Source organism: Balaenoptera acutorostrata, chromosome 8 (assembly GCF_949987535.1).
Source record: "Balaenoptera acutorostrata chromosome 8, mBalAcu1.1, whole genome shotgun sequence".
In the NCBI taxonomy this organism is placed as follows: Eukaryota; Metazoa; Chordata; class Mammalia; order Artiodactyla; family Balaenopteridae; genus Balaenoptera; species Balaenoptera acutorostrata.
The window spans coordinates 61,676,815-61,701,652 of NC_080071.1; the positions used below are offsets into that span (position 1 = coordinate 61,676,815).

Consider the following 24,838-nt stretch of genomic DNA (forward strand, 5'->3'; position numbering starts at 1 on the left):
AAGAATAAGTGAAAGTAAAATAAAAATTTTTATTTTTCTTAATTGATCTAACAGACAATTGTTCAAAATAATAATAGGAACAATATGTACAATTATGTATGCTTATGTGTGTATATGCATGTTTACTTACGTATAGCGAAATGACTGAGAATAATGATACAAGGGACAAGAGGGAGGAATTAAGAATATTTTGTTATTATAAAGTTCTTGCACTGCCTTTGAAGAAGTACAGGGTTTTTTGAAAGTGGACTTTGATTAGTCGTAAAAGTATTTTGCAAACTCTAGGGCAACCACAAAAAAAGTAAAAAAAAAAAAAGAAGTACAACTCATATGCTAAGAAAGGAGAGGAAATGGAATCATATAAAATGCTCCCTTAAAACCATAAAAGGAAGAAAAAGTGGAAGAAAAAATTAGAACAAAGAACAAGGGCAATGAATAGAAAACAGTAACAAATATAGTAAATATTAATCCAGCTATATCAATAATCATTTTAAACATTAATGCTCTAAATACACCATATAAAAGGCAGAGATTGTTGAGTAGGTCAAAAAACAAGGCCCAGCTATATGCTGTCTACAAGAAACCCACTTTAAAGACACATATAGATTAAAAGTAAATGGATGGAGAAAGATAAAACATGCCAACACTAATAAAAAGAAAGCAGGAATAGCTATATTAATTTCAGACAGTGGACATCAGAGCAAGGAAAATTATCAAGGATAAAGAGGGGCATTACATAATGATAAAGGGGTCAGTTTTCCAAGAAGACATAACAATTCTTAATGTGTATGCACTTACTAAGGGAGCATCAAAGTACATGAAGAAAAACTGATAGAACTGCAAGGAGAAATAGATGAATCCATTATTATAGGTGGAGACTCCAATTATATCAGAAATAGATCCAGGGCAGACGTAAAGACATAGTTGAACTCAACAGAACCATCAGTCATACTGGATATAGTTGACATCCATGTTTCTTCGTCCAATAATAGCAGAATACACATTCTCAAGCTCACATGGACCATTCACCAAGATAGACGACATTCTCGGCTCTAAAACACATCTTAACAAATTTAGAAGACTAGAAATTATACAGTATCTGCTCTCAGACCACAGTGGAATTAAACTAGAAATCAGTAACAGAAAGATAGCTCAAAAAAATCCTGAAATATTTGGAGATTAAACAACACACTTCTAAATAACTCATGGTCAAAGAGGTAATCTCATGAGAAAGTAAAACATTTTGAACTAAATGAAAATGAAAATACAACTTATTGAAACTTGTGAGATGCAGCAAATGAAGTGCTTAGAGGGAAATTTACAGCATTGAATGCATATATTGGAAAAGAAGAAAGATCTAAAATCAATCATCTAAACTTCCACCTTAGGAAACTAGAAAAAGAAGAGCAAGAATATTGAATATTCGATATTTCAATATTGAAAATCAACAAAACCAAAAGCTAGTTTTTGGAAAAGATCAATCAACTCGATAAGCCTCTAGCCATGCTAACTGAAAAGGTATGGACCTAAGGGAAATGGACAGGATAGAATTTATGAAAGGGGAGGTTGAAAAGCAAAAATTTGTTCATGTGCCTCCAACCCTGTCCAAGGGAAACTTTCTTCTCTCTAGCACAATTAAGTATCTGCTTCAGTTGGCAGGTTGCCCATCGTGGGAATGATTGCATGCAGGTTATTATACAAGATGTCACTACCCATCCAGTTAATTAATTTAACTTGCTCTGAATCAAGATAAAAAAAGCAATTCTGAGATTATACTTTACCTCCTTATGTATTCTTTCTATGGCAAAATAATGCCCTGAGAGACATAAATATTCCAGTTATCTTGGCAGATGTAATTTTCATTGTTAATTAATTTAGCAACATTCTAAGGCTATATCTGGTGAGGGGAACTGAAATTCCTAATTCTGCCATCAGATTCAAAACTATTTGAGCACAGAACCCTCTAGTGGATTTAGGCAGGGCTATTTCAGTTCTTGAGTATGGCTTTTACCATGAAAAGCTGGTCAGAAACATGATTTTAGATAACAAGGCCAGATTATTTAGGAAGGCTGCTGAGTAACAGTCTTATTAAGAAAATGTATTCACCTGAGGTTTGTTAGGAGCAAGGTAGCTAGAAAGACATTGGAGGAGGGACACAGTGTTGTTGAAGGACTCACTGACAAAAAAGCTTTTCCCCACTCCTGGGGGCCCTCAGAAGCCTCAGCAGAGGAAGACTGTTGGCATCTGTATGCAGCAGAATTTAACAGACTCAAGAGGGGCCTGGGTCCCACACTTACAGTGTGAGGATAATGGGGACATTGGAGAGGAACAGCTTAAAGATAGGGTGCATAGAAAACCGAGAATTGAGAGAGCTAAGGGAACTGGGGATCGCCCAGGAGACACATCTTATTTAAGTCTATGCAGAGAGTAACTGTGCTTGTTTCCTTCTATGTAGTATAAGGAAAGGAATTAACTAAAAAAAGACATAACTCCTGATCTCCCCCAGACTCTATCTTTGGGAGACTTGAAACCTTCAGCAAAAGAACTGCTTAATCCTCCACTGCAATTCAGTGTACATTTTGTCTGAGGGAAAAGGGAAAGGAGAAATTAGACTTGGATAATCCTCGTTCACAGAAGTTTGATGGGTACCAACCTATCCCATTATTGAAATCATTAGATGGAAAAGAGAATCAACCAGCAGATTCCTCAGATACAATATGTTCCTTGACTTTTTCTTCTTCAGTTCATAGCTAGAGACCTATAGGACAGAAAGGAGGGAACTGCCACACAGGTTACATATATTAGTCCTTTGTGAGTTAACTAGGGGAGGTCAGTGCCCTGGAGTCTTCTTACTGGTGGCAAAGCTGAGGCCTGTCCCTATGATGCAGACCCTAAAACAAAATACTACCATCCTTTGTATCCCAGTAGGAACAGCCATGAGTCATCCCAGATGATTTATCTCTTCCTGGCTCTAACAGCAATAATGCCATGCGTGAGGATTCAATACCTACATGTAGCAATTGGCTTGGTTTAGTGTCACATACTGTATCTCTTCGATATCTGTGTCACTAGTCACAAGGGGAAGGTGAAGAAGATGAGAGTAGATGGATGCAAATCTATCAGTACTACTTCCAAAACAAAGCAAATACATCTTCTGTTAACTGTGGGAACTTTAATGCTCAAAAGTGTGGTCTGCGGATCAGCAGCATTGGTGCCACTTGGGAGTTTGACAGACCGCTGACCCACTGAATCCCAGACCTACTCAATCAAAATCAGCATTTTACCAAGAACCCCAGGTGATTTGTATGCACTTGAAAGTTTGAGAAGCAACATGTGCAACAATATTATCACCTTTGTTTATGAACAGCACATTTATTATTTTTGGTATAATTTATAACTTGACTAAATTTATGTTTTACAGTGCTATTCTTATGATGAATCCAACATGCTGTAAACTAACAGTTTTTAGTGGGAGGAAAACTGGAGGTGGAATAAGTACAGAGACATATAGTGAAATAGGTAATTTATTTCATTATCAGTATGCAAATGTTTATTGAGCTCCTACTGTGTATAAGACACTATACAAAGACCTGAGAGCAAAGTCCCTGTTTTCATGGTGCTTAATTTTTCCAGAGGGAAGCTCACAATAAACAAATAAATTATATGTCATCTGATAAATACTATAGTGTAAAATAGATTAAGGGAGAAAAGGGGATGCTGCTTTCTAAAGAAATGTCAGGGAATGCTTCACAGATGTCTTTGTCTGCCTGGGCTGCTATAATAATACCACAGACTGGGTAGTTTATAATCAGAAATTTCTTTCTCATAGTTCTGGAGGCTGGAAGTCCAAGATTAGGGTGCTAGCATGGTTGGGTGAATGCCCTCTTCCAGGTCCCAGACTTCTCCTGTATCCTCACATGGCATAAAGGGTTAGGGAGCTCTGTGAAATCTGTTTTATAAAAGCACTAATCCCATTCATGAGCGCTCCTCCCTCATGACCTAAGTACCTTCCAAAGGCCCCACCTCCTAATACTACGTATCACCTTGGTGGGTAGGATGTCAACATACGAATTTTGGGAAGACACAAACATTCAGACTATAGCAACGGACAAGGTGATTCTTGAGCAGAGACTTGAAGATTGTGTGTGGACATCTGGGGAAAGAGCACTCTAGGTAGAGGGACAGCTTATGTAAAATCCTTGAGACTGGAGTGTGCTTTGTCAATTTGAGGAGCAGCTAGGAAGCCATGTGTCTGGATGATATAGCGGAAGGCCAGAATAATACTGTAGTTGGAGAAGTTGGAGAGGGAAGTGTGGGAGGAAAACACAGGTCCTTGCTGGCCCTTTTAAGTGGGATGGGAAACCAAAGGAGAGTTTTTAGCAAAGGAGTGGCATCTTATTTCTGTGTTAAAAGATCACTCTGGTTGCTATGTTGAGAAGAATCCATAGGTGGGAAAAGTGCATAGGCAGAGGCAGGGAGACAAATTGGAAGGCTACTGCAATAATCCAGAAAAGATTTAGTGGTAACTCACAACAAGGTGGTAGTGGTGGTGGTGGTGTAGAAAAATGGTTAGAGCCCAGATATATTTTGAAGATATAGCTGAAAGGATTAGATTGAATGTAAGGTATATAAGAAAGATGGCAAGGATACTTCCTAGGTTCTTGGGACTGAGCAGCTAGAAGAATGGAGCTGCTAATTACTAAAATGGGGGATGCTGCAGCAAGAGTAATTTCTCCCCCTCCCTCCCCCGAAGTTTTCACATATTAAGTTTCACATGCTAGAGAACCAAGAAGAGATCTTCAAAAGGCCTAATTTGCAAACAACTACTTTAAATTACTGTCAACTCTGCCACCTTGGGGTGAAAGCAGCTATTAATAGTGAAGGAATGGGCATGGCTGGGTTCCAACAAACTTTACAACACTGGAACTTGAATTTCATCTCGTTTTCGCACATCATAAAATATTCTTATTTTGATTTTTGTTAAGTTGCAAGCAGGATGGTCTGCAAAACCTAAAATATGTACTCTCTGACTCTACAGTTTGTCAGCTGCTGGTATTGATGAAACAAGATGGGACATTAACGACGGCATATAGGATTTCATTATATAGTTTACTTTTATCTATACTTGTCATTTTTCACAATAAAAGGTTTTAAAAATGTTTAGGTGTACTATCCCAAGAGTCTTCCCCTCTCCTTAAACATCCCCCCCCCAAAGTTGCCTATAGCTAGTAAATGCTGCCGTTTTCCTTTTGTTTCTTTTCTTGTAAGAGCTAGACCCTTTTGAAGCCTTGAGTAGTGGTAAAATAAACCCTTTGCACTTGACATCCGGCGACAGCGAAAGTATGAGCCACAAACACGATTAAGGGAAAAGATTTTTGCAGGGGTGTGGGAGCAGCTGTCTGTTCTCACTATACACTCCCACGACCAATCTCCTTTTTACAAAAAGAAATCAAAATGAAATCCGCTTTAGTTATCACGGTACGGTTCCCTGCCCTCAGATGACTCGCGGAAATGACGCCATCAGCCGAACACTGTCTGCTCCTCCGCAGCAGCGGCGGTGGGTGGACGTAAGCACGTCGGTCCTCCTACGCGTCCACCTCGGGGAAGACTGGAGCGCTCCGCCGGGCGCTGCCGCGCACCGCCGCCGGGTCTTCAAGAGCCGGGTCGACTGCGACTGCGCAGGTATGCAGGGGCGCGGCTTCAGGTTATCCCGCCCCTTCCCAACCTTCGCGACCAATGAGCAGCTACTGCCCCGGGGCGGGGAAATCCTTAGAGGCCGGAATCATTAGCCGTGAGGACAGCCCCGCCCCTGTCTCCTCCCAGCCCCGCGCCCCGCCTCGCGCTGTCGTCGCCCCGCCTCCCTCTCCCGCCCTCTTGCCTAGCTACGGGGTAATACGGAGCTTGAGCTTGGGAAGAGGGCGAGGGAAGCAAGTTAGACATCGGCCTGGCGGCGGCGGCACCGCAACCGTCCAATGTGAGCGCGGTGAGGGGGAGCGGGTCGTAGGGAAGAGGGGGCCGCGTGGCAGAAATGGGAGGGCTCCGGGTGCTTGGTGGTGAACGCGCCGTAGAGTGAGGGGCGGCCGTGAGGGGGCGAGGTTGACCCGGGTGTGTCCCGGTGCGGTCGGGAGGGCGTGGATAGCCGGTCGGGGGACGCCAAGCTCGCTTTGCCCCCTCTCCAAAGCTTCTTGGCAGCTTGGCACATCTAAAGTTTGCCTCCCTTTCGGTTGTCTGGGATGCGAGGAGGAAATTTAAAGGTCCCCCAAAACATTTGGAGGCTTTCCCGGGGTGTTTTCCTTGCCGGTGCGTGCGTGCTCCTTTCTTCTTACTGGATGGAGAGGTAGAGAGGTCAGGTGGGCAGGCCGACTTTCACTCTCTGAGGATTGTTCAAACAAACCAGGAATTCTTCACCCTCCTCCCCACGCCCTGCCCTGCAACACACGACAAACATTCCCAACAAGTTTGAAGAAGCAGACTAGAAAATTCTGAGGGATTCTATGTCTTTGAAATATGTCAGTAGTAAGTGTACTTTTTCTATGTTTATAGAAAATGTATGAATGGGAGCGGCGTTTTTTCTGTTTATTATCATTGGACACATTTTTTGTTATGAGTACTCATCTTTGAGTTCTGCCCAGGAGGATTCTGACTTTGTGTTGATGTGATATATTGTATTAGCTGTGATGTTTTCCTGAAACACAAGTTTCTATGAAATCCAATCAGTTGGAAAAGCTTAGCCGGTTGTTGGTGGGAAGTGAGTTAGATAAATCTCTAGTTCTGATAAACCTATAATTATTAACATGGCCTCTTATAAAGCAAATCCTTGCATATTTTTCTCTTCCACAGATTTATCTAATTGCCCAACGACCACTGATGAAGATAGGTTGGAGTAACTGCTGAAACTGAATTTTATTGACCAGAAGACAGTCCATTTGTTTCACTTCTTTTTGTTTTCCCTACTGCTTTGAGCTTTACTGTAACGGCTGAAAAACTTGGAAAATAAAATGAACATGCTGTGGTCTTGAACTTTTTTTTTTTTGAGGAAAAATTAAAGTGCCAGAGTGAAAGCCAGAATGGCATCCAGAGAGAGACTCTTTGAACTTTGGATGCTTTATTGTGCGAAGGTAACTGCTTTCCTTTTTATTTCTAAGTTTTAAAATACTTTGTTATAAAATTTTGTGACTGGCCTTATTAGCACTTTATTTAATGGATAGTAACATATTTATTCATAGTAATGACCCCAAATTTAAAAACACAGGATTTTCTGTTTTCCACTTTTTCACGTTTGAACACATACACAATATTGGCATGCTCTTAAAAACTGTAGGATGTGGTTTTAATTTGATATTTGTCTTCAGGGATCCTAAAGTTATATGAGTAAAATTATGACCTTTGAGAAAAATAAAACGTGTGTATTTTTGTTTGTGCTTTTTTTTTTTCCTCCCACAACTGGGAGTACAGATAGAGATATTTTTATGAGAAGAGCATTAAGCATTTTTCTCTTAATTAATCTTTTAAATTAAAAGATTATTATATAAAAATGCTATTGATTTGAGGTGGTTACTGTAAGCTTGCCCTGATATTAGCACCTTATAAACATTGTCTCTCTTGATCCTCACAACAATCCTGTGAGATGGGTGTCGTAATTATCCTTTTTACTAATGAGAAAAACTGATGCAGAGTTTAAAGGGGTTAGTGAGAAGCAGCCCCTCCTGCTTCTGGGAACTCACAACTGCCTCATTGAAGCCCATGCTCTTATCCATTATGACTGCTCATTATTTTTTCTTTGTCATTCAAAAATAAGTTTTTCTCCATTTGTCTTTATGTGAATTTTTACTTGTTAGCTTTGATTTTAGGTTATTGGAGAAGAAGGGTACTACTTAAAAATATGTTTTTCAAGTGAGGAGCTATATTACTACTTTGAAGATACTGGCAAGGGTCAGAGTAACATCTCTAACTTACTCCTTAAGTTACTTTAGGTCTGCGTGGTGAAGTTCTCAAGTCTCAGCTTCCATTTCTGCATTATCCTGTAGGGCTCCCTTTCTATACTTTCAGCTTTTTAAAGAACTAAAAGTTCTTTGAAGTTATTCTTTAACGGATGATCTCAGTTATCTTAATATTAAATATTAGAGCTCACACTGGAATTTTCTATGACTTCCTGGTTTGGTATTTTTTACAGTTACTGAAGGACATATACTTTGAAATATTTAATATGAATTTTTAAAATAGCTTTTAGTCTTGTGTAATTTAATGCCAGAAATGTCTTTTTAAAAATAGACCACTCTTCCAATAAAAAAGGAATCCAATTCACCACTCTTGAAAACAGTCACTAACACGTCAGCCAAAAATTAAAAATGCATTTTAGTATGCATGCCCAGTACTCGTTTGAAAATTATTTTTTAAAAAATCCATCAAACTTACTAGGTTTTACATTTTCAGAATGACAAAAAGTAAATGGGATTACATTTCCTTATTAATTAGTTATATTGTTTCTAGGTCGAGTTCATGTTTTATTCAGGCGACACTGTGCTTATTGAAAAGATAGTGTAGTTTGTTCGACAAACACAGAATTTTGTTCTTAATGACTTAACATAAAAGTGAATCCTTACTCTTTTATGAGAATGTCTGAGTAAATAATGAAGGACCTTCATGGTCAAATTTTGAAGCCTATTCTTGGACAGGAAGATAAATCGCATTTTTATGTTAAAGATTTAAACCACTTGTGCACTTAATAAGATTAAAATTTTTTTCAACGGTTTTCAAAAATTCATTATTTAAAATAATGATTTTATGTTTCACCAGTTCATGAATAAGCTACTTGTAAGCTAGACAACAACTTTCTTTTCTTCCGATACCTTGAATTCAAGTAGCTTCCAAATATGCATCATAGGTTTAACACTTCTTTTCCCTAGTGAGAATGATTACCAAATACCCGGTTCTCTATAGTACTTTCTCTCTAGCCTTATTGCTGTCACTTTAGCATATGACCCTTCAAACCACCTGACTTTCTTTTTTTCTCCTGACTAACTTATAAGACTTTTTTTTTGTACCTTTGACAAGCTTTCAGACTGCTTCAGGACTGCTCAGATCTTCTCTTAACTTAGCTCCAACTAAGATCTTTTTGGGCTTGCAATTGTGGAGTCTAGTTTTGGCTCTGTTGCTGCTTTGTTTTTTGACCTTGAGCAAGACTTATCTCTTTGGGTCTCAGTTTTCTTATTTGTCAAGTAGTAGTGTGTATACAAGGAGAATTCTTGTCTAACTCACCATAAGATTTTCATTTATTTTGACCTCTGAGGGACGTGGAGCTTTTTTGTCCTTATTCTATGGATTATCGTATAGAACTTTTTAGTTCATCTTTCTTTTTAAAGCTTTTATTGTGAAAAATTTCAAACAGGCACAAATAGAGAAGATACTGTACTGAACCCTTTGTATCTGTTACTGTGCTTCAGTAGCTATCAGTTCATATTCAGTGATGTTTCACATAGAACCCTCCACTACCCTTCCCTCTACCCCTGAATTATTTTAAAGCAAATCCCAGACAACATATCTTATCCATAAATATTTTAAAATATATCTATATTATAAGAACTCCTCTTAAAAACATAATCTCAATATAATTCTTTAAATCATCAAATATCTGGTTGGTCTTCAAACTTTCCTGGTAGCTTCATAAATGTTCTTATTTTGCTACTGTTTGTCTGACACAATATTTAAACAAAACATACATGTTGTATTTTGCTGAAAATTTGTCTGTTAAGTCTTTTAATCTATGGGTTCCTCCTCACCACACTTTTTATCCCTTCTGTTTATTTGTTGAAGAAACCAGATTTTGACATTAGAATTTCCTCAGTCTGGGTTTTGCTGGTTGAATTCTCTTGATTTTAATTGTTACTTCTATTAGTGTCTGCAAACTGGCAGATCTAGAGACTTGATTGATTCACATTCTCCTTGGCAGCTGGAGGCTAGAATAATTAATGAGTGTCTTGGCCATCATGACTTTTGCCTATATGCATTATTTCATTAGGAGTTTGCAAAACTGTGATATTCAGATTTTATCATTTCTTTATTTATGAGGAGAACATATATAGAGAAATGTCCCCTCATCAGTTATTTGATGACAGTTCCTTAAAGGGAAGGCAGGCAAAATAAACTTTGATTCTCTGTTTGTTTTCAGAATAATGACTTGATTGCTAGCATCCTCCAAAGGTGACCAATTATTTTTCTTGAGTATCAAGTTCATCCTTAATGGTTAAAATTTAAACATTGTCTATTATTTTGCTGCCCTGTTTGGTATGCTATTCATGTCAAACACTGTATACATACCTGATTACAGAAGACGACTTTGAAGATTTATGAAGGTCTGCTTCAGGGCAATATGTATGGTTAAGACATCTTTTGTATTTGCTACAGTGCTAACCTCGGCACGTGTGTTCCACAGTGTGTTAGCAATAGATGAATATTAAGGTGCCATCACAGAGTTCTATGTAAAGTGATGTTTTAAAGGTTGCCATTGAGCATTATGAAAGTTCAATAGGTATTTAAATAGGACTCTATCAGAAATAACCCTTAGATAATACTGTTGGGTCAAAGGAACACTAAGGAGATATATAAATATGTCTTCTTCCCATTAGTCTGGGTTTAGCTGCAAGCCTAAATACTAGTGATTAAAGTTTTTAAAGTAGAATTAAAATAAATTCCTGGTTTCAGAGTTTACCAGATGGGTCCCCGTATATTAAATGCAATATTTCAAAAGAATTTGGGTAAAAAACTTTGCAGTTTGTTTTTTTAACCAAAGTTTTCAGGTCTAATTTTTCACTTTCTAGGAATAGGATTTAATTGCATTGTCAAGAACATGCATCTTCCTAGTAGGTTATTTATTAACCTCATGTAGTTATTACATAATAGAGGCAGGATGATTTCTGATTACCCAGCATTCCTGCTCTATACAGGGTCTTTCACTAATGTATTAGGCTACTAATTTAAGTTATGTAGTCTGAACTTTTCTTGCCTCCAAACAGTCATCCCCACCCAGGGTCAAGGATTTCATCAACAGTGCATTTCATATAGCTCTTATAAGTTAATATTTAACTTGGAAACAGGTTTAATTTTGTATCTGGATTTTAGTTCAGTAGTTAACTACTTCTCATCTGAGCATACTTTTCTCAAGTGTAGAAGGTAACTTTATTTTTTAATATCTAAAGGTTTTACTTTATATTATCTGTGTTAGGCACCATGTAATTCCCTGTTTCTTTTGACATTTCTTAATGTGCTTGTGGTAAAAGAGATGGCGCTGAAAACAGTTTTGGTTTCTACATTATCATACAACTTTTTGGAATTCGTATGTTGCATGGAACAGATACGTACGTATCCCTGTCTCAGCTGCTCCCCTTAGATAGGCATAAGGATATATTTCTGTTCAACATTTAGCCTTTTGGTAGTGCTACAGTTGGTCACCAAAATATGCAGAAGAAACTGAGTCCTCAAATTCTTTGATAAGATTAAGTCATTTTTGTTCTGTGTAATGGAAAGTATCAAATGCGTTAACTCAGTAAAAAGATACAAAGTGAGTAAAAACATGACATTTTGAAATGTGGCAATGTGGGTTGAAATTCATGGTTCATTTTTGTCACTAGCTTTTTTTTTTTTGAGCTTCAGTTTACACTGAAAAATTTTGTGAAACTTCAGAATTAGAGCCAAGATTTAGTCCCAATTCTGTTTCTGATTTTAAGGACCCAAAGACAGGTTACCTAGTTTCTTTATGTTTCAGTTTTTTCATGTGTCAAATGGAAAAAATAATTATTTTGCGTATCTTTCAAAGTTGTTGAGAACAAAATGAATTGACTGTATTTAAATGCACTGTAAGGGTAAGCTAAGAAATATAAAAATGTAATCTTTATTAGCATGTAAAGAATACGTATGTGAGCATGAGAGTATGTGTATCAAGATTACTTCCATTTTGTGTTTATATGGTATAATGATAGTGGGAAATACTCTCTTGTCTTTTTACCAGTAGTGATGAAGCTGTGCTCATGAACGTCTTAATTTTTATTTTATTTTATTTTTAAATTAATTAATTAATTTTTGGCTGCATTGGGTCTTTGTTGCTGCACACGGGCTTTCTCTAGTTGCGGTGAGTGGGGGCTACTCTTCGTTGAGGTGTGCAGGCTTCTCATTGCGATGGTTTCTGTTGCGGAGCACGGGCTCTAGGTGCGCAGGCTTCAGTAGTTGTGGCATGTGGGCTCAGTAGTTATGGCTCGTGGGCTCTAGAGCGCAGGTTCAGTAGTTGTGACACACGGGCTTAGTTGCTCCGCGGCATGTGGGATCTTCCTGGACCAGGGCTCAAACCCGTGTCCCCTGCATTGGCAGGAGGATTCTTAACCACTGCACCACCAGGGAAGTCCCCGCATCTTAATTTTTAATCTGTATTTATTTTTGCTTTCAAGCATAGCGCTTAATTATCCCAGTAATGATTTGGGATTTCTTTTTTTTACTCTAAACCAAGTTTGTTTTGGATCTTGGTGATGCTCCATTTCCTGCTGTTGCCCTTTGTCCTGCTAAATCTGGAATATGACTGAAATAGATAGTTTTGCAATGAGCTCAGAGTAAACTTCCTTTTCAGAATAAAAGTTTTGCTTCATAAGGAAAACAGAATTTAGATGTGTTTTATTCAGATAAAAAGGCATGTGCCTCTTTTTATATATAGATTTGGAAAAAAACGGATGAATGAATATTCTTCTAATGAGAAAATTGTAATTTATTTATACAATTTTGGTTGTAATTGTAAGTGAAACTTTTGGCAAGACGTACAAATATACATCAACCCTTATAATTTAGCCCTTTTTTTTTTTTCATTTCAAATGAGTTGGTTTAATTCCAGGTGGTACAGAATTCAGGATAGGACAGGGGCTTAAGAACATAGTTTGGCAGGATTCTGGGCAGGGTTTATGCGGATCTCATAGCTGACGTAGAAATGGCTGAGAGGAACTAAAGATGAGCCACTGTATGATTTTTTTTTTTTTTTTTTTAACAGAAGTTTATTCTTAAATGTGCAGTAGGTTCCAAGACAACACTTATTCTAGCTATGGGTGGCAAAAGATGTTATGGCAGGGAATCCAGGTGTTTAATCCAGATGTTTAAACAGGAATGGAATTAAGGATCATCATTGCTTCAGGCACAAGGAGCAGCTTACTTTTTGCCAGATTTCTTAATTCCACCTGTAACCAGGGGGCCTTTCCCACGGCCTTCGCTTTTAGCTCCTCAAGTTTCTTTTGCTCTTCCTTCTGTTTCTGCTTGAATGCCTTATCTTCCTCATCCATATCCTTGGCTTGCTTCTTGGGCTGCTTCAGGGGCTTCTTCTTGCCACCTTCGCGACCCGACGTGGCGCCTGCTGCCCTTTCCCCCAACCCTGCCACCGCAGCCCATTTTTAATAAGTCTCTGGTATGTGCAAAGTGTAGATAGAAATAGCTCTCAGTTTACTCTGGCTTAATAATGACTTTGTATATAAAGAAAGTAATGTTGTTTGACTCTAAGGCAAAACAAAACAAAATCGTCAGCTTAGTAGTATTGGTTACCAATTACATGTTCATTTTCAGAAGTTAGATGTGAAAGAAAGCAAGAAATGAGTATTTTTTGTCAATAGATGTGAGATTTGCCCTTAGGAAAGGAATATTAATACCTTTGTGGTTTGACTTGAGGAGCTTATGCACTACTCTAAAAAGTTGTTACGATGCATGAAAATTTTTTATTATTCTTTCCTTTTGAATATCAAAATTTAAATTTCCCTGGTAGAAGGTTGAATTGATAGCCCTTCAATGTGTAGATGTGGAGGAAGAGGGAAAAGGAAGAGCCCAAAATAATTTTTAGGTTTTTTGGTTTTGCAGACTGGTACTAGGTCATCCCATTCACCAAGTTAGCTAGTGCAAGTTCACTAGGTTTTCAGGTAAACATGTGAGTTTGTAGTGCCTGGGGGATATCTAGGTAGAGAAACACCCCACGAAATGGAGTTCAGAAGGCCGTCTATGCTGGAAATAAAGATTTGAGAGTTGTCATACTGGCAATTATTGAAGAGTTACATGAGAGTAAGAAGGGAAGAGGCTCAAAAGTCAGGGAGTCCTGAAGAATATTATCTTTTAAGAGGAGGATAGAGGAAGAAGAGTCAGGAGTTTGGGAGGAGAGCCAGGAGTGAGTGGTTGCCTCAGAAAGTAGAGGGATGTCAAATTCAACATAGCTTTGAAGAAAAGCATTATGGAGTGTGTATTGGATTCCACAGTTAAGAGATTATTGGTGGCTTTAGCAAAGTAGTTCTAAAAAGAGTGGGCAAAAAAGATGTTAAAAATACAAGTCCCCATTTTATTTTTAAATTGAATCCAACAGACTTAAAATCACTGACAAACTGCTATTAAAGTTTTAAAATGTTTACTCTTGATTTTTGTACTTATCTGGCCAGGGACCTTTCAAACTTATTCTTAGCTATATCTAAGGAATATCAGCATTTTCTTTTAATTTATGTCTTGTGACTTAGATTTAGACTGGTAAAATTATTCTCTGGTTGAGCCACAGCATTAACTGATCCATGCATTTCACACAAAAGTCATTCAAGCATTTCAAAACAGTTTGTCTCTAAAAAAAACCCCAGTGGTTTTGTTTGATGCCTTTAATTTAACTACTACATGATCTTCCCTGATAATAAACTTTAGAATAGTAGGAAAGATATGTACTATTTCAATTTATGGTGTCATTGTGAGGTGGGTTTATACTTTTTTATTGAATAATTCTGACTTATGATTTTTGTCAAAATATAACATTTAAGTTTTAAAATATAAAATTTCATTTTTCTAATGAATGAATCTCATTTGAAGCATGACAATATATAGACTTTCTAATTTAGATTTATGCTCTAAGAAAAAGTAGTAAAGATGTTTTACTTTTACACCAAGCTTTAAAAAATTTTAAATTTAAGGTATACAAGTTAACTGTAGAAAATTTAGAAAATACAGATATGCAAAAAGAAAGTAAAAATTTCATTATTCAGAGATTTTTAGTTAGAGTACTTTTATGCATGTGATCGAAAAGTCTGTAAATTAGTTACGTTTACTACAAATCATTAGGATATCAAATTTGAAAAACTTCCATCTGATATGAAACTTGAATATTGCTTTAAACTTTTAAGTCCAATTTAGTTAGTTTTTATTGGATGCCTACTGTATGTACATGTTATTTACTGTCATTTTATCCCTTGAATTTAGTATTTTTCCTCTTTTAAAAAATTTGGTCTTTTAAAAAAAATTAATAAACTATTTTTTTAGAGCAGTTTTAGGTTCACAGCAAAATTGAACAGAAAGCACAGGAGGTTCTGATGTACCCCCTGTCCCCATATATGCACAACCTTCCCTATTATTGACATCCTGCACCACAGTGCTACCTGATCACTTGACTGACTTCCCAAAAACACTTGAAGCAGAAATTTCTTTACCTGTTAACTATGTGTGAAACTCCAAGATGAACACAAAAAGCAACAGGACATATTATACCTAACATTCCAATACTCTAGATGTTGGTCTTTTCAAGCCTTGCTAATTTTAACTGAGAATTCTCTACACTCTATTGATCAAATGTAGAACTTCATTAAAGTAGTTATCTGAATGAATAGTTACTTAAAATTTAAGAAATACCTAAAGTAAAAATTAAAATCTTTCCCACTAGGGGTTGGTGTATTCTAAGCCTATTTTTATGCACAGGCCTCTATTAGAATATTGCTTCTTCTGTTTGTGTTAAAATGGTTTCCAAATCTTTCCTGGATGTGACTGGCTTTTATCAGAATTTCCATCAAAATTTTATAACTTTCATCTGGTTAATTGACTGTGACTTCATCTGAGGTCATGCTTTTCCAACTAGAGTCAGTTTCCCACTTAGATTGTAGGATGTGAGACCTAAGGGAGGATGAATGAAGTCATCAGTGATTGCTTAGTTGAAGAGGTAGCATTTGATTGAGGTTTTAAAGAATTAATAGTTTAATAGTCACAGAGGGTGTTCCATACACATATAAGGCATGAACAAAAGTACAAAGGAAAAGCAATCTTAGTATAGATTCTCATCGCTAATGTCAAATTATACCCTGCTGCTCTGTTTTCATGCCTATCTGTGTACACAATAACTTCATTTTACTGATTAATTTAGTATACTATTTTGAAGACATTTTGAACAGCAGGTAATCTCAACATGTTGGAGTACCAGCTATGCACATAAATCTAGCAAAAGGACATCACCATGAACACCTGTTACCAGGTTTGCACAGGCAGTGACAAATGTAACAGCATCCTTTCTGAGAGCAATTGTAAGATGCATTTTGATTTCAAAGATGCCAAAATGTAAAAAATTATATGTCTTAGAATCAGAGAAATATGGTATAAAAAGCAGTTGTAAAAAAGAATGTCTAGAAATAGGAAAGAAATCCCAATAATGATATTTAAAAACCAATAAATTGGATGCGAGTTTAGATAGCTGAAGAGAATTAGAGAGTTGGAAGGGAGGTCACAAGAATTCTTTTAGAATATATCCTAGGAAGTCAAAGAGTTGAAAATATGGAAGGTTCTGAAGGATAGTATGAAAACATTTAACACATATTTTTTTTAAAGTATTTGTTTATTTATTTATTTATGGCTGTGTTGGGTCTTCGTTTCTGTGCCAGGGCTTTCTCTAGTTGTGGCAAGCGGGGGCCACTCTTCATCGCGGTGCGCGGGCCTCTCCAGACGCGCAGGCTCAGTAATTGTGGCTCACGGGCCCAGCTGCTCCGAGCGAGGCATGTGGGATCTTCCCAGACCAGGGCTCGAACCTGTGTCCCCTGCATTGGCAGGCAGATTCTCAACCACTGCGCCACCAGGGAAACCCATAACACATATTTAATTGGACTCTGAAAAGGAGAGTAAAGAAAGCATGAAACAAATGTTAATATTTGAAGAGATTGCAGGTGAGAGCTTTCCAGGATTGATGGAAGTCTAGTAAAACTCAAGGAGAAAAAACAAATTCCATAGATTCATGATAGTGAAACCACAGTGGTTTTGCAGAAAACCAAAGGGAAAGAGAAAATTCTGAAAAGCTGCCAGAGGAAAAAACGATTATCTTCAAAGGGATTACACATTAATAGCTGATTTTTCAGTAATAATGATGGAAGGGAAAGGATAATGGATTGATATCTTTAAAAGACTAATGTAGAATTTCCAACCAAGTGACATTTTTTCAAAGACGAAAGTGAAATAAAGTCATTTTCAGCAAAACAACAGTTCAATTCATCAGGAAAATGTAACAGTTTTAAATTTGTGTGTACCTCATAACCTAGTCTCTGAAGCAAGCATTGACAGAACTACAGAGAAATGAACATACGACAATCATGGCAGGTTTTTTTTTTTCTTCAGTTTATCATATTTTAGTATTTTTTTCTCAGTAATTGGTAGAATGAACAGACCAAAGAAAAAAAATCAGTAAAGATACAGAAGATTTAAACAATAGGATCGACAAATTTAAAAGGGATTTATGTAGAACAACACCCATACATTCCTTTCAAGTACACATATTTACAAAAATGATGATATGACAGACCTTAAAGCAAGTTTCAACAAATTTCAGATGATTGAAATAGTAGAGTATGGTTTCTGACACGAATGTAGTTAAGGAAGAAATGTTGCTAAGGAAGAAATAGCAAAAAGATTAAAAAAAAAAAGTCATGAACTACAATTTAAAACAAACCTTTGATTAAAGAACAAGTAATAAAGGAAAATTAGAATTTCGGGGAGGTGGAACTGAATGATAAAAGTAAGCATTTTAGAACTTCTAAATGGGGGGCGCCTATAGCATTACTTAGGAAAATTTATGGCTATAAATGTGTTAGAGAAAGAGGCTAAAAATAAATGAACTAGTCATTTGTGGTAGCCAGCCTTCAAGATCCCTACCTCCCGGTATTCACGCCCTTTTATAGTCCTCTCCTACATTGTATCAGGGTTTGTCTGTGACCAGTAGAATTTGGCAAAACTGATGGTATGTCATTTCCGAAATTAGAAAAGACACTGTTGTTTCCGTCTCAGTTACTCTTTTTTCCTTGGATCATTCGCTCTGGGGGAAGCAAGCTGCTATGTTGTGAGCAGCCCTATGGAGAAGCCCATGTTGTGAACAACTGAAACCTTGCCAGCCACCATGTGAGTGAAGTTGAAAGTAGTTCCTTCAGCCCAGTCAAGCTTTGCTATGACTGCAGCCCTAGTTTCCATCTTCATTACACGTTTGGGAGAAATGCTGAGCCACAGCCACCCACCTAAGCTGTTTTTGAATTCTTGGCCCTAAAAAAACTGATATGATATTTGTTGTTCAAGCTCCTAAATTTAATTTGTTATGTAGGAATATATTGTTAATATATCATCCATTTCAAGAAGACAAGGAAAGAACAGAATAGACCCAAAGTAGAGTGAAGGAAATTGTAAGGGCTTTTTTTTTGATGTGAAAATTCTGAAATTTATTATTTTTCAGTTGTTGAAGGAAGTGTACATAAGAAGGTTGACGTGCATCACGGAATGTTTAATTTTAATAAAAATTATTCGTTATTTAACAGCTTGGGATGAATGACATAAATACAATCTGTATCTGGATATAATTTTAATTAAGAATCTGGAAGTGAGTTTGAAAATAAATTAACAGCTCTTCCTTCTGCAAATCTTTCTAGTAGTCATGGTGGTATCGTAAGGAAATTATAAGGTTTTTACAGGAATTACTCATAATAAAATACTGGATCTAGGAAAAGATAATCGTTAGCTTCTAACATCACGTAAGAGATAATGAGAAATTTATCTTTTGAAGGACATATATAACACCACCTATGTTGTGTTTTTTTGGGGAAAAAAAAAATCTCTAAATCTGACAGTCTGTAGATCTACTACTTTGCAGGAAATACAGAGGACTGAGGAACATGTTAAATGACATAAAGATGTGCAGTCAGCAAAATCCCTAATAAGAGAAATACTAAATCACAAATGGCCCAGTGTCTTCAACAAATAAATTAGGGCAAAAAAAAAAAAGAAATGTAATAGAAACCTACAGGTTTAAAAAGACTTAAAAGATATACCAATAGTTTGCAACTTATGGACTTTATTTGGGTCCTGATCTTATCAGTTAAGAAAGGCATTTGTGGGACTTCCCTTGGTGGTCCAGTGGTTAAGACTTCGCCTTTCAATGCAGGGAGTGTGGGTTCAATCCCTGGTTGGGCAGCTAAGATCCCACATGCCTCGAGGCCAAAAAACCAAAACATAAAACAATTAATATTGTAACAAATTCAGTAAAGACTTTAAAAATGGTCTACATCAAAAAAAGAGAAAAATCTAAAACAAAGGCTTTTGTGAGCAAGTCAGGAAAATTTGAACATCAACGATATTAAAGAACTGCTAATTTTTTTAGATATGATAATGTCATATTTTAAAAGATATCTTTTATGGATATACATTGAAATATTTGTGAAATATGAAATATTTGATGAAATATGATATCTGGTTTGCTTAAAAGTAACATTAGAGGATGGGGCTATAGGTGAAAGAAGATTGGTTATGCATGATTTGAAAGTTGTTGAAACTGAGTCATACCATTCTCTCCACCTTTTTTGTATGTTTGTGATTTCATTTAATAAAATGCTTTTAGAAAGAGCAGAAATTAATAATAAACATAATAGGATCAACCAAATAAAAAGTTGGTTCTTTGATAAAATTAATGAAATTGAGTCAGGAAGATAAGGTTTGTGGTTGTATGCGTTTCAGAAATTTTATATTATATTCACTGCCTCCAATGGCGTTCCTAAGGCATAGTTCATCTTTTTAAAATTTATTTATTTATTACTTATTTGGTTGCGCCGGGCCTTAGTTGTGGCTCGTGGGCTCCTTAGTTGCGGCAGGCGGGCTCCTTAGTTGTGGCATGCGAACTCTTAGTTGCTGCAGTTCCCTGACCAGGGGATGGAACCCGGGCCCCCTGCATTGGGAACGTGGAGTCTTAACCACTGCGCCACCAGGGAAGTCCCGCATATGTCATCTTAAAGATAATGTATTGTTAAAAATCTTGTTTAATTTTGCTTAACTAGTGCTTCTCTAACTTGATTAAGCATAGCAATCTTTCCTTTTTCTTTTTTTTGAACTTTTCAAATTGTACCTGTTCTCATCAAAGCCGACAGTATTGTTAAGTACTTGCTTAGGAAATGGTGACTTCTCCAGTCTTATAATCTATGCACCTGTCCCGCTGCTTCCTGTTCTTTCCATGGTGGGACAATACCAAATATTGTACATCCTTTGAGCATATCTTGCTATTTTCTATCTGTCTGGAATTTCCCTCTCCCCTCCTCTCTCCTTGAGAATATCTGTTTATGATTTGTGAAAACTTTTGAGTACTTTTGTTACTCAGTTACCTCCAACCTTGACAGATTCAGTAGCTCCCTTTGTATTGTTTTGATACTTTTCACAACTGTTTTACCTCTCATGATGTGTTGCACTTATTTGTTTATGCTTTTCTTTCCTACTGAAAAAAGAGCACTTTGAGGACAAGATTATGGTTTGTTTTTTTTTTTTTTTTTTACAATTGAGGAATAATTGATACAAGATTATGTTTTGTCTTCATGTCCGTAGAGTCTAGCACTGTCCCTGGTTGGTACATGGTTGGCCTGTACTTATTAAATGTTTTTTGAAGCAGCTAGGTTCTATTAGAAAACCTTGAGGGCTGGCCTGAAAGACTAATCATCATTAATAATAGTGTTTCTGTGGGAGGAATTTATCTTCTTTTGCTAGGACATTAAAAATATGTTATGAATATAACTGAAATGAACTTTTAAAATGCAACTCATATGTAAGTCGCGAGTTGCCCAACATATGGTTGAAATATATGTATGTATCTAAAAGTTTATAAAACTTGAAAGAATACTACAACCCAAATATCATTGTGTGGAGGAAGTAAGGTGTTTCCCCCATTCTTACCCGTAACCCTAGCCCTTAAGAACTAGGTGAAATTGTATGGATCCCTTAATTCTGTTACCCACTAAAGCCTCCCAGTGGAGGAGTGGATGTTGTAAGAAGGTAAAAGCCTCCTGTGCTTTAATGTAATTTAAATAATCACATTCGGCTAGTGGTCACTGCGCTGGACAGCACATCTAAGTGTTTAGACTTCATCCTCTGGTAATGGGGGGACGTTGAAAGTATTTGAACAGGAGAGAAAAGATGATTAGATTCAAATTTAACAAACCCCATTAGTAACTGTGTGTAGGTGAGAGAAACTGAAGCTACAGAGACCTGTAGGGAGCTACATAACAGTCCAAATGAAGGACTGTCTTAATGGCAGATGATTGGATGAATATTTGAGTACAAGATCAATAAAGTTGATTTTAATTATTTTATAATTGCTTATTTTATTGAGCATTTGCTAAATGTCAGGTACTGCTGAGTGCCTTACATGTATTATCTCATTCAGTGCTTTCAACAGCCCTATGAGGGGAAGTATTACCTTCATTTTATAGATCAAGAACAGATCAGAGAGATGAAGTAACCTGCCCAAAGTCACACTGAGAGCAAATGCAAAGAGAGTTGAAAGGAAAGGAATACAGTTAAAATCATGTGGCACAGGGGATCATGAAATATTTAAATGTGTATGTGCAGCATAGAATATTCCTGTTTTGTGAGTGAGCCGTAATTTAGGCACATAATAGGTTATAAAAATAGCATTAGGAAAAAATAAAAATAGCATTAGGGACTTCCCTGGTGGTGCAGTGGTTAAGAATCTGCCTGCCAATGCGGGGGACATGGGTTCGAGCCCTGGTCCAGGAAGATCCCACATGCCGCGGAGCAGCTAAGCCTGTGTGCCACAACTACTGAGCCTGTGCTCTAGAGCCTGCGAGCCACAACTACTGAGCCCGTGTGCCACAACTACTGAAGCCCGTGCGCCTAGAGCCCGTGCTCCATAACAAGAGAAGCCACCGCAATGAGAAGCCTGTGCACCACAATGAAGAGTAGCCCCTGCTCGCCACAACTAGAGAAAGACCACGCGCAGCAACAAAAACCCAATGCAGCCATAAGTAAATAAATAAATAAATTTAAAAATATATTAATAAATTTTTAGAAAGTAACATTATACTTAGCGTATACTATGTGCCCTTGACGAGGTTATTTAATTTTCACAACCCTGTAAAGAAAGGTACTGTCATTATCTTCATTTTTATAGAAGAAACTGTTGTGCGAACATAGGGTGACTTGGTCAAGAAAGTGACAGAGCAGGGGTTAGAGTCCATGTAATCTGGCCTCAGTGCTCCTGCAGTACTTAATACATTTGTGTGTTGTGTTAATAAATATCGTACAAGTGGAGAGATAGACCCTACTGTGCTGTTTCATTGTACCCAACTCTCTTAACCATGAAAGTGGCTAAGCTGAGATTTAATTAATATTGTTTCTGGGTGTGTGGACATTTTTCCTTTTATGGCCTTTGGCAGTAAAGTATAGATCCTCTTAAGGGTTTTCTCAGGCTGTATGGAATGTGGCTGTTTTATGTGTTAAATTGTTTATGGCCTTGAGTTTACTGATCCTTAGTTCCTCTTTTCCTCTTTTTGTCCACTAAGCTCCATTTTATTCCTGCTCACAGTTCAAAGACAGTGTAGTGTAGTGTAGTGTAGTAGAAAGAGCACGGTTGGATTCATATATCTTTGCATTTTAATCCCAGCACTATCAATGGCTAGCTGTATGACTATGGATAAGTTATATATCCTTAGAACTTTGCTTTTCTAACCCATAAAATGGGGAAAATGAAACCTTCTCTTGATAGTTGTAAGGAGTAAATGGGATGTTGTATACTTTTTAAATACCTGCTATAATACTTTGCACATTGCAGAATCTCAAAAAAAAATGTAACTGCTTCACTTCTTACCAAATAAAACATTTCCAGCTTTAAGTACCATTTCTTTCTTTATAGTTAGTTGCTCAACTTCCTAGGAGAACTCTGTACTTACCAAACTGAATTACCAAACACTTGGTAACTCTGACTTTCAGACTTTGAACCAGATACGGTAGAGTTTCTAAATAAACTGTGAGGAGAAATACATTAATTCTTTATGGCATTATAAACTGTTTTGTGTTGAACTTTTACAGAGTTTATTAAAACTCTGCTTTATTAAAAAGGAACCATGGTAAGGAAAACTCTGGCTACTTGTATTTCTGGAGTCTTATCCTGATGAATGAATGAATGAATGAATGATGTGCTGGTTGGAAATGAAAAAAGCAATTAATGAAATCCTTGAGAAAATTTCTCACAAGAGGTAGTTCTTTTTCTGAAATATTTCTGTCTTCTCAATGATGATGTGGATTATAACAATTTATGATCTGATTTTGGAACAGTATATTAATAGAAAAAATAAATACACAAAAGGTCAGCAGTCTGCATATTCTGGGAACATTCTTTTAGGAATTCTGATTTGTGTGTAATACTTTTATTTTAGGGAAATAAATTATTTGAGTTCCCTTTATCCAAGAGCAGTGCCTAACCAGTGATATTTAATGAGTAAGTAAGACTCCTGAGTATCATGTTGAAATTGACTGGAGTAAAAAAGTGTTAAGGATGTGAAGGAAACAAATTTGAGCATCATTTTTTTTTTTTTAATTTTTTTAATTTATTATTTATTTATTATTTTTTTATTTTTGGCTGTGTTGGGTCTTCGTTTCTGTGTGAGGGCTTTCTCCAGTTGCGGTGAGTGGGGGCCACTCTTCATCGCGGTGCGCCGGCCTCTCACTATCGCGGCCTCTCTTGTTGTGGAGCACAGGCTCCAGACGCTCAGGCTCAGTAGTTGTGGCTCACGGGCCCAGTTGCTCCGCGGCATGTGGGATCTTCCCAGACCAGGGCTCGAACCCGTGTCCCCTGCATTGGCAGGCAGGTTCTCAACCACTGCACCACCAGGGAAGCCCTTGAGCATCATTTTTAATGATGCAATTTATATTTAAAAAGACATTTCTGAGGAATCATGGTTTTTTTCAAATCATCTTTGAGATGTAACTTAACAGACCTTAAAATGCACAGATTTTAAGTGTCAAATATGATGAGTTTTGATACAAGCAAACATTTGTGTCACTACTACCTAATAAAACAAATGGAAAATTTCTATTACCTAGGAAAGTTTTCTTTGTGCCCCTTTGTAGTCAGTCCTCTGAAAGATAGTCAGTGATCTAATTTCTGTCACCATAGTCTGCTCTAGAACTTTGTATAAGTGAAATCACACAGTGTATATGCTTAATGCCTGGCGTCTTTTGCTCAACATGTTTTTGAAATTTCTATTCATTGTCGTATCAACAGTTCATTCATTGTTATTGCAGAATAGCATTCCATTGTGTGAGTATACCACAATTCATCAGTTAACCTGTTGACAGAATTTTGGTTTGTTTCCAGTTTGGGGCTATTAAAAATAAATCTTCTATGAACATTTTTGTATAGCTTGTTTTTGTGGATATATGTTTTCACTTCTCTTAAGAGGAATGACTGGACCATGTGGTAAATTTATGTTTAAAAGAAACTGCCAAACTGTTTTCCAAACATTTTATACTCCCACCAGAAATGTGAGTTCCAGTTACTCCACATCTTTACCAACACTTGGTATGGAAAGTTAAATTATAGCTATTCTAGTGGGTGTGTAATGGTATTCCATTTCATTTTAATTTGCATTTCCCTGGATAACTAATAATGTTGAGAATGCTTTTGCATGCTACTTGGCCATTGGTGTATCTTCTTTTGTGAAATGTCTGAGCCTTTTGCCCATTTTTAAATTGAGTTGTCCTTTTTATGTTGATTCATAGGAGTTCTTTA

The 24,838-nt window shown here is 36.9% G+C and overlaps 1 protein-coding gene and 1 pseudogene across 4 annotated transcripts in view; one reads left to right on the plus strand and one right to left on the minus strand.

The window, feature by feature from the left end:
- The first annotated feature begins 5,547 nt into the window (after positions 1-5,547).
- NBEAL1 (neurobeachin like 1) overlaps positions 5,548-24,838 on the plus strand; it is a 184,373-nt gene continuing 165,082 nt past the window's right edge. The window contains exons 1-2 of one of the 4 annotated variants that reach the window (XM_057551127.1): positions 5,548-5,682; positions 6,841-7,118. In XM_057551127.1, coding sequence (XP_057407110.1) covers positions 7,068-7,118 — 51 coding nt within the window. In that variant the 5' untranslated portion in view covers positions 5,548-5,682; positions 6,841-7,067. Of the gene's footprint in view, positions 5,683-5,946; positions 5,984-6,281; positions 6,517-6,840; positions 7,119-24,838 lie in introns of those variants that run through there. The other 3 variants (XM_057551126.1, XM_057551128.1, XM_057551125.1) reach the window with 3 other exon arrangements.
- Positions 13,180-18,258, minus strand: LOC114238891 (translation machinery-associated protein 7-like; annotated as a pseudogene).